Source organism: Vollenhovia emeryi, unplaced genomic scaffold (genome assembly GCF_000949405.1).
Source record: "Vollenhovia emeryi isolate VEMERY1.0 unplaced genomic scaffold, V.emery_V1.0 DF939127.1, whole genome shotgun sequence".
Lineage (NCBI taxonomy): Eukaryota > Metazoa > Arthropoda > Insecta > Hymenoptera > Formicidae > Vollenhovia > Vollenhovia emeryi.
In genome coordinates this window covers 2137276-2154607 of record NW_011967239.1, presented here as the reverse complement: position 1 = coordinate 2154607, position 17332 = coordinate 2137276, and the positions used below count along the sequence as shown (strand labels likewise).

General features: G+C 42.9%; 1 protein-coding gene across 2 annotated transcripts in view; it reads left to right on the top strand.

The window, feature by feature from the left end:
* The window catches only part of LOC105568852 (zeta-sarcoglycan), a 203557-nt gene extending 195023 nt beyond the window's left edge, over positions 1 to 8534 (top strand). For both annotated transcript variants that reach the window (XM_012024844.1, XM_012024845.1), the window contains one exon: positions 6860 to 8534. In XM_012024844.1, coding sequence (XP_011880234.1) covers positions 6860 to 7244 — 385 coding nt within the window. In that variant the 3' untranslated portion in view covers positions 7245 to 8534. The remainder of the gene's footprint in view (positions 1 to 6859) is intronic.
* Positions 8535 to 17332: the final 8798 nt, after the last annotated feature.

Sequence of the window (17332 nt, the reverse complement as noted above, 5' to 3'; positions counted from 1 at the left end):
ATGCCCGTACATAATTATATCGTACAGCAAGTAGTAATTACGCGAGTGGAGTCAGACGGAATCGAATCATAAACCGCGTATGTTGCGGTGTTGAAATCGGGCAGTCGCGAAAACAATCGGCCTTCTTGGCAAATTCCGCGAGATACATCAAGTTTATAGGTCGAGGATAAAGCGCGTTTATATTTAGGAAGTAGCGCATCGGCAGATATGAACTAATAATAAAGACGCCCAAGTAAATGGGATCAATCGATCGTCCTCGTTCGATCGTACGACCGAGTAACGCCGCGGCTGTAGCGGCGTCTCGTTTCTTCGCGAGCCAAGTCGTTTCGAAAATGGCAAACTCCCTCCCATCGACACCCTCAATCATCACACCTTCGGCCCGAATAAGCTCGTACAATCCCTTAACCCTTCTGGCCCCGTTTTCATCCCCGTCTCTCACCGAGCACCTTCGGTGTATTACGGCGGAGAGATCGAAGTCTGCGAACGGCGGCGACGGCAGAGAAACGGGAGGGTAGGTCGGAAAGATAGCAAAGAGGGGGGGACAAAGCGGAGTTGTACCGCCGCACCGCGGTTATTGATAGCGCCGGGCAATTTACAGACGGATTTACGATTACAATAAAACTTTGCTCGCGCGGAAAATTATATTCATAGGATTGGATTTGCGCCAGATATGAAATACCGCGGATCCTACGAGTTCCCGAGGAGGTAGGATGAACGGAGACGGAGACCGGGGTACGGGATGGTGACTGTGTGTATGGGGAGGAGGGGAGCGAGGTGGCGGAGTAGAGCGGTAAAAGAGCAGCTTCGCGGAGAACGGGTGGCGGCGAACGAGCGCGTGGACCATCTCCTCCGATGGGAGAATCGATTATTGCTCGAGTTCGACTTCGGGCCGCGGGAGTCAATACAGATATTACTTTGTTGCTGGAATACTTGGATATAATGCGACGGTTTACGGGCACGCGGAGATTTACGGTGTAATCCGCGTCATTGTTGGAACTTAATGCACAGAAATTGAGGTACGCGAGGTTGATGCGGTCGCTCATCGGACAATGATCGCGGCTGTTATCGGCTAGCAGCCGTGTTTTATTTTAAATTGCGGACTTAAGGGGAAACGTTTTCTACAAGAACGTTGCGAACTTCCCTTAGAAAAATTTAGGAGACCCACGAGATATTTGTATCAACGTGAGAATATTATATACGTGTCGGAACTATTTTCCATATTCTTGATATATATTATTATATTTTTCAAGGCACCATAGTTACCTTTTTATATATAATAGAAAACTATTCTAATATCACTGAGACATGTTGTACAAATTCTTTTCTGAGAAAATCTGTACGAAAATCTCTTTTGTTCGGCGGCGAAACGTCAATTGAATTGCATGTCAGTTTCTTGTCGAATAATATCAAATTAAACTACCAATAAATATATAAACTACCAATAAATATACAAACTACCAAAAAACTACCAAAAAAATAGATGGGTTATAACAGATTAGGATAAAAATAATACATTGTAAGAATAAATATACTTGACAACCATCGCACTTTTTTACTTGATACTAATCAAGTATAGGTATGTATTAAGTGCGACAAATATTTTCTATTTCTCTTTTATTTACTTCATTTGTAATACTTAATTTGTAAAACACGTGCATATTCAAGATTCTCTGAATATTGCTTTCTTATTTTCATATTATGCACATAACACTTAATCCTGGATAAGAATAATGTAAGCCTCAAATACTAATATAGATATTATCTGTTTTAGTATTTAAGGGAAGGAAACCAAATTACATGCACATCGAGAAACAAATCAATACTCACAGTTTTTTTTGTACTTGTACACAAGTACTTTTTTCAGACTTTCTCGTCTGACTTGCGCGTCGTCAACAACGAACACCATGAAGAAAAGATAGCTACATGTAAAAATTTTGTATTTCTGTAAAATTATCAACACTTTGTAATTATTGCTTTATGTAATTGCTTTCTGCTTCCTTTTATTTCTTGTTATTTTATTTAAGCAGTCAAATGATTCAATATAATTCAATTATAATAATTCAAATACAAACGTAAACGCCATTTAGGTCCTGGGCAGCTGGAGGTAGCCAATTAAATTAATATGTGAATTCATATACCATATTTTTTCCAACCTGTCCTGCGCGCCGTTACTTCCGGACATATAACGCGTGTTTTTCGTTAGGTGCAATCATTATCATCTGTGAATTCACGTGTTATGAAATCGCTCAACGACTTTTCTAATTATTTTTAAATGCTATACTTAGCATTCATTACGATAACCCCCCTCCCCTATTGAAATTAAAGTTCGTATTGCGAAAATATTCTCTGGCAGCCTCAATGGTCGTGTCGGTCAAGACGCCCGTCACGGATTGAGGGAGATCCCAGGTTCGAAGCCTTGCTGAGATAATATTTTTCGCAATAAGAACTTTAATTTCAATAGGGGAAGGGGGGTTATTGTAAAGAGTGCTAAGCATAGCATTTTAAAATAATTAGAAAAGTCGTTCGGCGATTTTATAACACGTGAATTCACAGGCGATAACGATTCTACCTAACGAAAAACCCGTGTTATATGTCCAGGTTGAAAAAAATACGGTATGTGAATTCACATATTAATTTAATTGGCTACCTCAAGCTGGCTAGGACCTAAATGGCGTTTACGTTTGTATTTGAGTTATATTTAAAAAAATTGGTCCGGATTCAACTTCAGCTGTTATAGTAATTCAATTCTAATACTTTTGATAATAAAATAAATATTCTAAGAACATTATTAATATATTTCATTTTCATGGTATTCGCCATTCCTGAAAATCCTCTCTGCTACAAATATTCTGCAAACTAATAAGAGCGATAGTGCTCTTGCTAAATTTTTCTTTCGCGAAAAATCTACCGTTGCTTATCTTTTACCGAGCGTTCTCCATTTGCGAAATACTTTCTCTTCCCGCTGTTATTCATATTTGCGAATTTCAAATATTTTTCACGATTGATAGAACTTGCAATATTATGTAATATATATTTTTAAATAAAACATTACGTATATTAATAACTGAATACGTTCTATTGAAACAAACGTTAACTAATATAACGAAGTAACATAACGAGATCTACCTCGTAATGTGTTCTGTATCGAATGCATTTTTGCATCCGAAATAAATCGATAACAATTTATATCCAGGATTCAACATCGATCTTAATCTGCTTAAACCCATCCATCTTAAAACAACGGATCTATGAAACGCCTTCTCGATAAATACATAAATCTAAGTTTAGATAATACTCGATAAATACATAAATCTAAATACATAAAGCATTAGATGCAACATACATATTTCGCACAAGTTTCATAGATCCGTCATTTCGATTTGAAATAAAAGACAATTCGTCACTTACAGGCACCGATGCGCAACGGCGGAGTTGTAGAGCTACGCTGATCTGTAACAAGACATTATCATTTATTAGACAAGCGTTCAAAGTAAATTAAATTAATATTTTAACAAGAAAATCGTTTTGAATATTTATTAAAATAAATATGCAACTTCCGTGAAAAGTTGCTTTTAATTATAGAATTGATACGAGATTGCAAATAAAAAATTCACTTCTTACATAAATATGAAATAAATATGAGAAATATAAGTAATGTCAAATTCGTTTTGACACCCAAAAAATTTTATAAAATATATCAAAGATTTTTCACGGGAATAAACGATAATTCCAGGTGAGAGAGAAAGAGAGAGAGGGATCAAATATAAAAATAAAATATTATTCACCTCAGGGTTGCTCCGCCGTCGCCTGATGCCACCCCGGGCCTCCTCCTCCTCTCAGAATCCTCTGCTGATCCAAGTCCCTCCTCAGCTTTCCACTTACACTCACACTCGCGCGAAGACACGCACTAAATTACGATCGCGCCCGAATTAATTGCCGGTGTGCTGCGGTCGCGATACTTTGCACGGCACTCCCGAAATTAGAGCTAATTGAGACGCGACGTCGCGCAATCCGGAAATGGCGCGAAACGAGCGGAGCGTTCGGTCTAGAGATCGCGCGGCAACTTCGCGTGACGTCACGGCGGCGGTGGCGGCGCCTACACCTGTTGCTCCCGGCGTCGAATCGGAAAACTGCCGCGACCGACGTACGACACATGCATTTCAGGCACGAGCGTAGCACGCACGACGAGCGGGACGAGACGGGAGTCGCGCGCGAGTCGAGAATGAGCGGCCGCGATATCCGGATACGCGATCGTCGCCGCGAAGGTTCTGGAAGGATCTGGAAGGATCCCCCCTCCCCCCCCCCGCGCGGTCGAGCGCGCCTCGCGCCACGCACGATTTCAGATGTCACCGGTCACGCGAGCTCGCGCCGCGTGAGATAACGAACACCGCGAACGAGAGCCCGTTCGTCGTCTACGTGAGCCTTCATTCGCACCGACACTCACCGAGTAAGCCCGCACACAGCACGGAGTCGATCCGTCACGCGTTCACGTCGCACCGCTGCCGGCCGGGAAGAAGGCAAGATGGCGGCGGCGACTACGCGAGTCAACATGGCGCCGGAGACCAGGCGAGTCGAGCTCACACCTGAGACGCGACACGGCCGTTTGAGAAGCAGAGGATCGACCGACGTTTTCACCCCCGCGTAAATCACGTCGAGTACGCGCGATATTAATGGACGGTCAAACACATCACTGGCTCTTCGCTGCTTTGAATCGGCGTCACCCGGCGACTCGTGATATCTCAATTCACGCACACCGCGCCGCGACGTTCGGCGCTTTCGATCCAAGAACAGGGAGCGAAGTACATTAAGTCCGATGCTAGCTAAACTTTGTGTCCTCGCTTCATCGTCGAGGGGAACAACCGTCGACTTAAACGTCGCCGTGAGACGATAACTTGCAGTCGTCGGCCGCTCGGCCGCCGTCGTTTCGTTGCTTTCAGCTCGGATCAACGAGCGAGCGCACTCGACAGCGTACAGCTCCGATACGTGCACGAGTAGCGGAATTGCGGGCGATCCGCGTTCGTAGGAGACGGCTGAGCGTCGTGGAATGGCGCGACTGCGTGCCGCTGCCTGCTCGCTCGAGTGTCGCCGCGCGAAAGACCTTGGCCGCGCGGTAAACAAGCGCCGTACACCCGGGTGCCGTTAACTCACGCGAAGTACGTATCGCGTCGAATAAAGGTCTGTTCGGCAATACTCGAGTGGAGATCGAAGTTGGACGCCGATGCAGTGAGAAATGATTCGTCGATCGATGTTGAATCGACGTCAATTTGACGGTATCCGTCGAATCGGCATCGTTTTGACATCGATCGACGAGTCATTTCTCACTGGGGAGTCGAAATGTAATATATATAGTAAATGCACGATATACACGCGAAATGTTCGGTATTTAAAATTCCTTTCGGCGGACGGATAATTGTCGCGCATTTTACGCATCGCCGTGTGACACTCAAGCGCCGTTTGACGATTAACAACGGACGACTGTGAGCATTTTGGAAGTTTAATATATCGAAAGTTTCAGCTGCTATTATTTAAATTTTAAGTTGGATATGCCGCAACTTGTTTCGCATTATGAAATAATCGCGTTCTTTAATTAAGTGTACCAAAAGATTATTATCTCGCATGAAATGATGATTAACAACGGAGGGCTGCGAGCGTTTTAGAAGCTTAACAATGAAAGTTGCAGCTACTGTTACTTGAATTTTTAGCTGAACATGCTACGTAATTCGCTCATATTTCATTATAAATTCATTAATTTCATATTTGAATATATATATACATTCATACACTACTTTGAAACACGAGGTAAGTGAATATAATATTCACTTATCTCGTGCTTCAAAGTAGTACGTGTATTTAAATCTCGGCGTTTAAATATTTAAAGCTCAATATATTCCAATTTAATTATTAAAGAAACGCTCATCGCCGTAATAATCAGAATAACAGTCATTTCTAATTTCCATCCTTCGTTACTTTTAATTCTCACATTGCACACGTAATAATGAAACCGCGTGAAATATTCTTTGATAAATTGCTGCGAGTCTTTTTTGATATAAATAACCATCGCTTCGATACATTCATCAGGTCGTAAATCATGGAGATCAATTAATCAGGCGTGTTGATAATCGCTGCTAATTCGTGAGATGTAATCATGTTTCGAAGGGGTACACACGGCGCAGTTCGCTGCTTTGAAAGTCTAATGACGATATTGTTACCTGAATCCTAAAGCCTAGTGCAGACTGCACGCAGCAAGCGGCAAGCGTCGAGCAGCGAGTATCCAACACTGCTGAATTTTGCGGAAGCGTCAGCAGTGGCGTAGAAAATCTCTTCGTTGATTGGCTGCTGCTCGACGCTTGCTGCTTGCTGCGTGCAGTCTGCACTAGGCTTAATTCGACGAGTATGTGATTTAATTGATGTTACTCGGTTACGTATTAAGGAACGTATATGCATAAACTAAGTACGTTGTATGTCTCGCGCTTTGTTCTCGACGACAAATTCTTTACTCGACATTCGGCGAAAACGCGAAAGATCGTTAATTATCGCTTAACTTTCCAATCTTCAGCATCGTGCATATCTTTAATTAAGTCAGATCTGCATAATTAGTTGGAAATTGAAATTCGATTAAAGTAAATTCCATCTGAGAAATTGGTTGAAGAGTTAACTTCTCGAAACTTAAAGAAGGAAGATGTTTGCGGAAAGGCCTGCCGCTTCGGTCGCTCGTATGTAACTCGAAAATTGCCAACTCGATATTTTCGCCGAGAAAAAATCGGGTCGACGAAAAAATTTGCCGTTGAAATACAAGGTGCGCGGGAGAGGTGAAAACGTAGAGCGTATATTTAAATGAATTCTGTTCGCTGTGCTGCAGGCTCGAATCGGCGACGAGGACCTTGAAGATAAACGCTCCTGAGCAGGTGGTGATCGAGTCCTGGGCGAACGAGATTTCAGCCTCCTGTCTGACGGATTTAAAACTGCAGAGCGTTCACGGGGCCATCCGGCTCGACGCCAAGTCCGTCTACATAAAGGGCTTGAAAACGGCGATTCCGGTGCAAGGGCACTCGTCCAGGGAGCAACAGCAGCAGCAGCAGCAGCAGCAGCAGCAGCAGCAGCAGCAACAGCACTCCGGCAGATCTTCGTCCGCGCATCAGAGCCAGAAGGAGACCACCATCTATCAGTTGTGTGCGTGTGCGAGCGGCAAGCTCTTCCTCGCCAGGCCGGACGGCAGCTGTCAGGCCGACAAATCGATTTGCTAATACAATTACGCGGCTCGACTTTCCGGTGTATCGCGAAAGCGCAGATGATTCGATAGGAATCGCGGGCGAGCTATGTGACTTTGTCAGTGACGTTAGCGATGAAGAGGAAAAAAAGAAAGAGCGAAAAATGCATTGTGATCGGCCATCAGCGCGATCGGGGACGAGGCCTTCATTGGAAACACTGCAAACGATATCAAAAACGAATCCACCGCGCCAAAACGGGCAAGAAAGCCCCCCGGAGTGCAACGTGTCGGCGGAGGAAGAGTTAAAGAGAGAGAAAGAGAACTCGGTAAATAGGTTTGAGGCTAATTAATTATTCCCAGCACGCGCGCTATTTTTCAAGGAACGCGGCGTATGCACGATACGCCTTCAAGTGCCGGGCGCCCTTCGAGAATCTCTGGTTTTACTTAGGGCCTAATCTGACGACCTGACGAGCGGCGTCGCGCCCCCTCCCCCCTCCCCAGTGCATACATGTCAATTAAATGGAATTGCATCGAGCGCTTTTCCTTTTTCCTTCCTTTCCTCCCTCCCGTATTTTACAGTTCAGCGTCAGTCACGGTTAATTGAGTTGTCGTATAAGGGCACAATCGGGCGTTGTTGCGGCTTCAATCCCGCGCTTAAGGCACACGTCAATCTTCCCTAGTCACGGTGCGAGCCAATCTTCGCCCCGTGAAATATCCGACCGATCCAACGGCGGCGGCGGCGACTGCGAGACGCGCGCAAATATAAACGCATCGGGCGTTTCCCTCGCAGCGGGGAACGTACGAGCGTCGCGCGGGTACAAAGGGAATTCTCGCGAGGTCTTGACCGGAAAAATTCTCTCGAATTCGCGGGCATTCGAGGAATTCTCTCTGAGGAATATTCTTCCCCGAGCGGCGTTCACCAAGAGGTCTTCCCTTTAACTTTTTCTCGCGCCAGCGCCCACCGGTCAATGCGATACGCGAGAGGGAAAGCGCGAGATTCTCGCCATCTTGTGTCGCAAAAGGCGTCTCGCGACGCGACATTTCCTCGCCGGGGTGCTCGCCTGCTCCGGCGTTTCCCCGGATCCGGCTCCAACTTGTATACTTCTTCCCTCCCGGCGGGGTGACATTTGTCGGGGGGCCTTGGAGATATCTATCGGGGATCCGAAGGGAATCAGATACGCGTGCTAAAACGTGTATAACTGTGTGTACATAGCACCGTCACCGATGTTACTCCGTGACGCGCGATGCCTGGACCGAATTCTCATCTCACGTTCGTCGTTAGAAGCGATCGCGAGATCCTAAAGGCCTGCGTCCACGATGCTAGAACTTGGTCCAAGTTCTAGTTTCGAGAAATGTGTAGCCAGTCAACTTGCAGCTATTCCATAAAAACTGCAAGTAGGACCAAGTTCTAGCATCGTGGACGCAGGCCTTAGGGCCTGAGCAGAAGATTGTCGTAATCGTTTGCGATTTTATCGTGAGGCTCAAGTCGACGCATAAAGAATCGTCGGATGTCCACAATTCGTTGTGCGTTTACACCGATTCAGGTTTTACGACGGAATCGTAAACGGTTCCGACGATCTTCCTGCACGGGCTCTTAATTTTAAGTTGAGCGCAATTTTTTTTTTAAATAAAAAGGAAAGAGAGATATGAAATTAGGTGGCTGCGTGCTGGACGCGACGTTTACCGCGCGAAACGATTGTCAGACGTGACGCTGGGGACGACGGGCGTGAAGACGGGACGCTTTGTATCGCCGGAACGAAACGCGCTTATCGCCGTCAGACAGTGCCCGATAAAATCGAATCGACGAATCCCCCGAGATCATCCCTCTTTCGTTCACCTGTCCCTTCGGTAGCACGTCCCTCCGTCATCCCCTTTGCGCGTTCGATACTTTATATCCTGTGTACCGGTTGTACGCCTCGCGCGGCGAAAACCACTTGTAGGCAAATCGTTCGTAGCTCTCCACAAGCCCGCGCGCTCTCGCACGGTGCTGATGGCGCGAGGCAACCCTTTCAGGGAGACTATTCCTCGCGAGTCGCTTATTTCTAACGCGGTGTCTGTTTAACCCGTGCTCCGATACAAAGTAGAAGCGTTGTTGTAAGTAGGGCGACGACTGCATCGGGCTGCGCGTGCCGCCGGAAGAGGCGAGAGAAAGAGGGTATATATGTGCGTGTGTGCGTGCGTGCGTGCGTGTGCGTGACAACGTGAGCGACTGCGACGGTAGTTTGACGCAATCGGATCGGATCGCGATCCAGCTTGTACGCTGTACATCGGCCATGTCCATTTATTTATGTATGTGGCAATAAAGTCGTTATTGTTACTATTATTATTAATCATCGCGGCCTATTATTCAACGCTGTTATTATTATTTACATTATTTTATTTGATTACATTGGACGACATTATTGTTACCCCGGAGAGAATCTCAAAATGTTGTATGCAACCATCTTTTTACGAGCCTGGAGCAAAGTCCTATCTTATGAGATAAGCTTCTAATATGAGATGGCAGGTGGTCAACATGAAAATTTAAACACAAATCTTGATTCACAACGATTACGCCATCTAACAATGAATTTTCCACTGAACAGATTTCACTCCAAGGGGAATAAATTCATGATGGAACCAGCAGATGATGTCTGCACTGAGAGAAAAGTCTTTGAAAACCAGCCACAAATAAATTTTCAAAGACTTTTTTCTCAGTGTATTAATTGAGCACAAAACCCTACTATCTCGTATTAGGAGCTTACCCCATAATAGGGGACTTCCTCTATATCATATTTGAGCGTGTACCGAACGTATATTTCGTCCAATGTACATTGGTCCATTAGACTTACCATTCTTTCTTCATTCAGCTGCCGGCGCTACCCCTCTCTCTTCAAGGGCGCAACTTTCAGCGTTACAGGTAGGTTTGTTATTTCCATAACATAAAACACCCACAAATGACCAAATGATATATGCACACGCGTCCGTATTCAATACGCGTTCTACAGTTTCCACCAATTATAACTCGTGTAACTAACAACTGCCGCGAGGGCTTTGTTTCGTTCGACAATAGAGGAAAGTTTTGTAACAAAATTACAATTAAAAATTTAACATCGGCTTCAATTCAAAAATACAAACGGCCCGTCCGATCACGCCTGTTTGTTTGCGAAAAACACACATGCGGGCGCTGTAAAATTTTCAAAGCCGCGTCGTCTCTAAAATTCATCTATCTCACCCTCGCTATTAAAACGCGGTCGTTTCCGCCTCGACGGCGGTGGCGGCGGCGCGGCGGCGGCGGTGGCGGCGGCGGTGCGAAAGGAAAATAGAAATTTAAATTAGAGAATAATCTCAAGACTAGTTCGAACAGCCCGCTGCATAATATACTATATGTCAAGCGGGCTGACAGGTAACAGAGGCAATCTCATCTAGTACCTCCTTAAACAGCTCTGACGGCAAGGTAATTTTCTTGGAATTCGGGATTAAAATTGCATCCAGCGGCGACGGGGAGGTGGATAAAGTGCATAGCCAAGTAGAGAGAGGTATTCTCGGGAAGGGTTCGGGGGCTGGAGCGATTTAACATAGGGATGCCGCGGGCCAATGAGCTGGTGTAAATTAGCAGCGACAGTCGGAAAAAAAATATCCTCGATGTACCGCGTTGATTCCCTTAAAGCGTGCCAAGTGCAAGGAAGAGACGAGGTAAAAGTGGATTGGACGCGATGGAATAATTGAAGAAAACGTAATTGCCTTTGAAAAATTATAATGCAATTACGGACGTCTTCCCGTGCTACTTTATTATTGAATTATTTCGCGTTTTTTTTCCAATTATGAGTAGAAATTTCCGCAAAAGTGATAAATTTAGCTTAATCCATTGTGCGTGACGCGATGAATTTTACGGAAAGTGAAAATTACATGTGTATATGTCGATAAAGAAATGGAAAATTGATGGCGGCTTGAGAGGAGCGTATTATAGACCACTTCGGGCAAGGGAAATATATAATCATTCGAGGAGATCCAAGTGTATCCACTGTATCGTCCAGACGAGAGTTCTTGTTCATTCATTATACAGAAGGTACCTGGGCGAAGTACTTATCTAAGTGACTGCTACCGCTGGTACTCGTAGCATGTACGTACTCGAGGAGCCTGAACGGCGCACGACTCTGCGATACAGGTACACGCCGACCACGCGGCAAGGATGGTGTTAGTGGCGGTGCGCTCCTAGATGCAGGATGGTTTCTGTGAACCGTGAAATTGTTGTGCGGGGCACGAGGCGCGTCCGATAAAGCTTTAAATACGAATTAGTAACACGCGCGGCCGACCGCCGGCGCACGTATATACATACATAAACGCGATCGCATCTCTTGTCGGTTGCAACAATCTGCGGCATTCTGGTGACGACGAACAACGCGGCTCGTAATACTTGGCGCCGCACGATCTTTTTCTCCCAAACGACTGGCGTGGTCGCAATGTCTTTTGTTAATACCATCAAGTATGTATAAGGAGTGCGAATGCAGCCTATCTACACGCATAGACATAGTAAATATAGACTGAGCGTCCCATTGAATAAGCTGATGCTTGTGAAGAGAGAGAGAGGAGACAGAGAAGATTTAAGAAGACTTTCTTTCTCTGTCTCACCATCGTGACAAGGGAGAATCACACCTGTGTAGTACTGCGCAGGCACGATTCTTCTCTTTTACGATGGTTTAAGACAGAGGAAGAAAGTCTTCTCGAATCTCCTCTCTCTCTTTTCACAAGCTTCAGCTTAGTCAATGGGACGCTCAGTCTATATTTACTGTGTCTACGTCTACACGTATAAGGGCCTGGGCAGAAAGATTGTGTCGTAAGACTGAAGTCGGTGTCGGAAGTCAACGCACAAAGAATTGTCGCAAACGTATGTCGCCTTGCGATGCGATGAATGCGACATACGTCTGCGACAATTCCTTGTGCGTTGACTTCCGACACCGACCTGCGTCTTACTGCGGAATCATTTCATCTCATAATTTTTTATCACTTTTCAACAGTATACTTTGACTTCCTTCATATTTTATATTTATATTACATTGAATTTCATAAGAAAAATTACGATTCATTTTGCAATATATTTAATAATTTTTCAACAACTTTCAATTCACTTTTCAGCGTCACTCTCAGCAAAATATTTCCGTCGGGGATTGTGCATAGAAATGAAGCTCTGAGCGTCTATACGTGCAAATTGCAGAATCGTAAACACTCAATCTTTCTGCTCAGGCCCAAATTTGCTTGAAGCTAAGAATGGTGAACAGCAAGGGTTCACTTTTTCGCTACTTGTGGTGTTGTCGTCGTATTGCTTCGGATAGTTGAACGGATTAAAGTGAGAAGGGACATAATAGTGCAAGCGAGAACAAAGATATAAACCTCAAAGCAATGCGATTGCCGCGACCCCTAAATTCCCACATTTTTGGGGCCTTCTTGAAAGGCTGTGTTCGTGAGTTCATACTCCTTACATACTTTATAGTTAATACGCGAATATAAACTAATGTCGCGGCAAGATAGCTGTTCTCGTATCATGTGCAGGCGGCACCGAGAAGACACTCGCGTGGAGATCGATCGATCGCGATCCATCAATTTCCATTATGCCCAGTCCGGGCTTATTATGTCGCATCTCAACAGCATACAGATCCGTGTCGGGTCAAATGTAATAAACTCGCGTGCGCGCGATTCCGAAGCGGAGGTATGTACGTAACGTCGGCGGCCGTAAATCTAATGATTTACACCGGCGGGAGGAAGACAAACGAATGGATCCACCTCGCGCAGGTATACGGACTTACGGCGCGACTTGAAGTAAACATTCATGAATCTTCACGGGAATAACTCCGATGGCGTCTGCTTCGACAAGTCCAATCTCCGTGAGCGCGCGTTAATCCCTTTGCAAGTCGCTCGATCGAGCCATCGCGCAAATTATGTTTCTCTCCGCCAATTAAGTTTGCCTCTCACCCTTCATCTTTAAATCCGCCTTCGTTCCCGTACGCATCCATTTTTTATGTCGCTCTTTGAGCGTGAACAACTCTGTAAAGGGTGCACAACCGTTTGCAAATAATTCGATTCGCAGTAAGAGTTTATTATTGGCAATTTTATAAATACGAGTGCGCAAATTTAGCAAGTGTTCGTAGTGTTGGTTGGCGCATTGACAATAAAAATATATTTTACATTATGTTTTTATCGGTTTAAATAATTAATCCATTATTATCTCTCAATTGAGACCGCAAATAACGAATAATTTAATAATGTAATGAATAATATATTCACCATTTATTAATAATATCTCGTACATTTTTAATGTACATTTTAATGCTTGACGTACGTTAGAAATAGCAAGCAAGTCGCAGGTATGATCGTCGTCTCATATCGAATATGTACATAACAGTAATTTATTAAAAACTTTTTATTTCAATTTAGAATTATAAGAATTATTGTCTTGAAGACAAATCGATCTCGGGACAAAACCAATTTCATTTTCGAAATGAATCAATGATATCTCATAAACTAATGATCCGAGAGAAACGATTCTTATCTCGCTAGAAGCGTTGAAACCTTAGTTTTCCAATGAGATCAAGATCATCTAGCTACAATTTTTCTGTGCGGACATACTGATGATTGTATCGACGCGTGATCTCGGAAGAAAATCAATATTATTTTTCTAATTGATCAATGATATCTCATAAACTAATCCGAGAGAAGCGATTCTTATCTCGTTAGAAGCACCGGAATCTTAGCTTTCCAATGACACCACGATCATTTCGCTGTGAATTTTCTGTGCCAAGATATTGATGATTATATCGACTCGTGATTCCAACGTAGAACAGAAACAGCAAAGCGCACGTGCATCTCCCGCGACGATGTTTATCTTCCGAGCACATGTGCTTCGCGTGTTTTTATGCCAGGTTTTTAGGGATTAGGAGGGATTAGAGAGCCTGCAGCCAAATTACGTACAAAAAACTGGCTAGACTTCTTTCGTGGTACTTATCTTAAAAACACATGTTTTCACACCAGTTTTTGGGGATTAAGAAGGATTAGCGCACCTTCGAAAGTCAAAAAACTCGCGGGTCCTTCTTTCATGAATGGGTGCGCGCGCGCCGGATTTTTAAAACGCTTTAACTCGGCGAAAAATCGACGGAACGACACGGGCCAAAAGCCAATCCTCTTCGTTTCGCATCCCGCAGATGTCTACGTATGTTGTTATCATGAAACTTACATACGCTAATGGAATAAAAAGTAAACTGCTGAAATATAAACTATACGTATAACTGCTAAATATAAAAATAACGTAAACTGCTCATAGAAAGAGTAAAAAGTATCTAAAAAGAATACCAGATGTATAAGAAAATGCCAAATATAGTTTTTAAATTTGAAAATTACATATAATTCGTCGACATTGTTTTTTTAATAACTTTTTAAGAAACGATTGACGACTGAAACCATCTAAGGGTCACTCAGGAGGGTGACCTTGACAATATATGTCAGAGTCCAGATCATTGGGGCTGGTTTCGTGTTTGTGCATTTTTACATTCGATTTTAATTTAGCCTTTGACTTCCTCGTGCAGTTAAATGTAATTTGCCATCAATTTCAGATGGAGAACAAGAAGTAAGATATGAATCATCAAATCAAATTCACGAAACGTAAGGTAAAATGTTGGTAACAATATATGTACATTATGCACGAATTATTTAACACATTTTTTAATAAAAGTGAGACTATGTGAGTAATAAATCTGAAAAATAGCTTTAAATTAAATATTAGAATTAATTTTAAAGAATAATATGCAACTTTGTTTTAATTAGAAAGTCGAAATTAATTTAATTCACATTTTGGTTCACACAAAAAATTATTGGGCTACCTGTATCTCGCTCGGACCTAAAAGCGCTCTCGCTTGTTTGAAATTGATTAGTAAAATACTTTTTTAAATTTCGAAAAAATTTAAGTTGCACGATTTTAATAAATAGATAAGAAAGTGGTTCGTTCCACTTTTCGAGATCAATTTCAATTTGGTCTCTCAATTTATAATTACATATACATACTGTAGGATTCGGGAAAGGATGGTGGGTGATCCTGGCAGGATAATGAAGTGGGAAATGTGCTCGGACAGGAACTATATGGGTTTATTCACAGCTTGTAATACTTAGACCGTCTCGCATGAGCCACTCCTGCTCGTCGCACACTCTCTATTTGACTGCTCCCAATATCTTGTCCACGTCGCAAATAACTGCACGCATCTTTAATTTTTCCGCGCGATCGTTTTCTGCGATTGTCTTCTTCGATTGTCGGGACTTGCGACTCATACTAAGCCGAACATACACCGCGCGAGAGCACACGATGTGACAAGGATAACACAATAGATATATAATACAAAGATATTCGCTCCACACACACAGCTTTCATACTATAATACAATACACATATAATATACATATTGCCTTTATTCTTCCAATTCTATACCCTTTAACAAAGCATATAAGAGATTTAATCCTTAGCACAAAGCGCGCGAAATAGTATGTCTATATAGTTTTTAAAATAAAATATTCCATATCAATCAACTTATATTATTATTAAAGCAAAGAATTAGATAATTCGCCCATAATAAATTAAGATTTGCGATTAAGAAATATACATTTGTGCTACACATCAACCAAATTGAGGCAAAATCTCTCGGTAATTACAATTTAAGTAACAATAATTTTCGCTTTAAAACATTTTCTCGATTGAACGGAGCCAATCGTCCTTAACTATCGCAGAATGATAGTAAAATGTATAGTAACAGTCGCGCAATGATAGTGAAATGTATAGTAACAGTCACTGAACAAAGTAATTTGAAATATTAGGTATAGAATCTTTATTTCAAATTCGTAGGCGAGACAATGAACGTTTAACATTTGTTTTTGCTTTCCGCCCGGTATCGTGCGACGTTCTGTTTTTACGCGCTGTTGTTCACGCGAAGGTCGCCGCGTATCATTCGCTCGCCGAGCCTCGAGCTGGCAGGCCGTGTCGAGAGTCTTTCCGCGTGTGTCGTATCACTTTTGCGTTGTCAGTTTTCGAGACGCGATCGCGATGAGTGTAGGAATAAAACACTATTAATTTACACACGTTTATCAGTATAACACGTTCGTTGATTAATTATTAAGTTTTCACAACTTGTAACGAGAAACGATTTGCCTGTAGCGCGTCGGCGTTTTATCAACGTAGATATTTCACGAGACTAACTCATCTAAAATAAGAATCAGTTCCTTAAAATCTGATTGGCTACAAGCCACTTTCAGAGGCGTTTTGATCGATAAAGGGGATACAGAATACGGGCCTTAGTCTTTTTGATTATAAAACGATAAGTATTTTGGGAAATTGTTCGGGACTATAACAGCTTCGCCTTGGTATTGTTTTTCCATCGCTCTATCACATAAGATCGCTGCGTACATTAACGTTCAATCGACATGCAGATCGTAGACGTTTTCTCGAGACTATTCTCTGTGAATAATAAGCACAGTTATTACCGCTCGCGCAATTAACTAGCTCTTACGATTAATGATCTGTACGCGTATCGATAAATGCTTGTTCAAGCAGAACATATTTCACTATCTATTCACTCGTAGAAATCGAAGCGATACGTGACGGGAATGTCGAGTTTCAATTACATTGCATATTTTTACACGGTCTCTTGAATTTTAATCAATCGTTAATTCGCAATAAAATGTCGCTTACGTCGGGATTGTCGTGTCGCGCGATTGTAATTAACTGTGTTTTCGCGAGTGAGTGTTTGTGTGAGTGCGACGAGGGAATCTCAAAGGAATAGAAGGCGACCTCAAAGGAATAGAAAGCAGCAGAGAGAGTGAGTCTTTCATTACTTATTATTATAACATTTTCCAGTGGTTATTTGTGTAAAGATACTTTTTTCTTACCGTGATACACAGAAGTTTAATAACGGAAAAAGTGATCTCTTCACTGTTCTTCTCGCGATTTCACATAAATTCGTTCGCCGAAGGGCGACAAATTTCTCATTAATTGCGACTTTGTCAGTGACAACGTGAACACATTTTGAAGTGAATTTTTAACGACGCGCGAAGAAAGAAATGGTAATTATGTAGAATAGGGCCTTTTCCGAATTTTGATATTTTCTTGCGGTT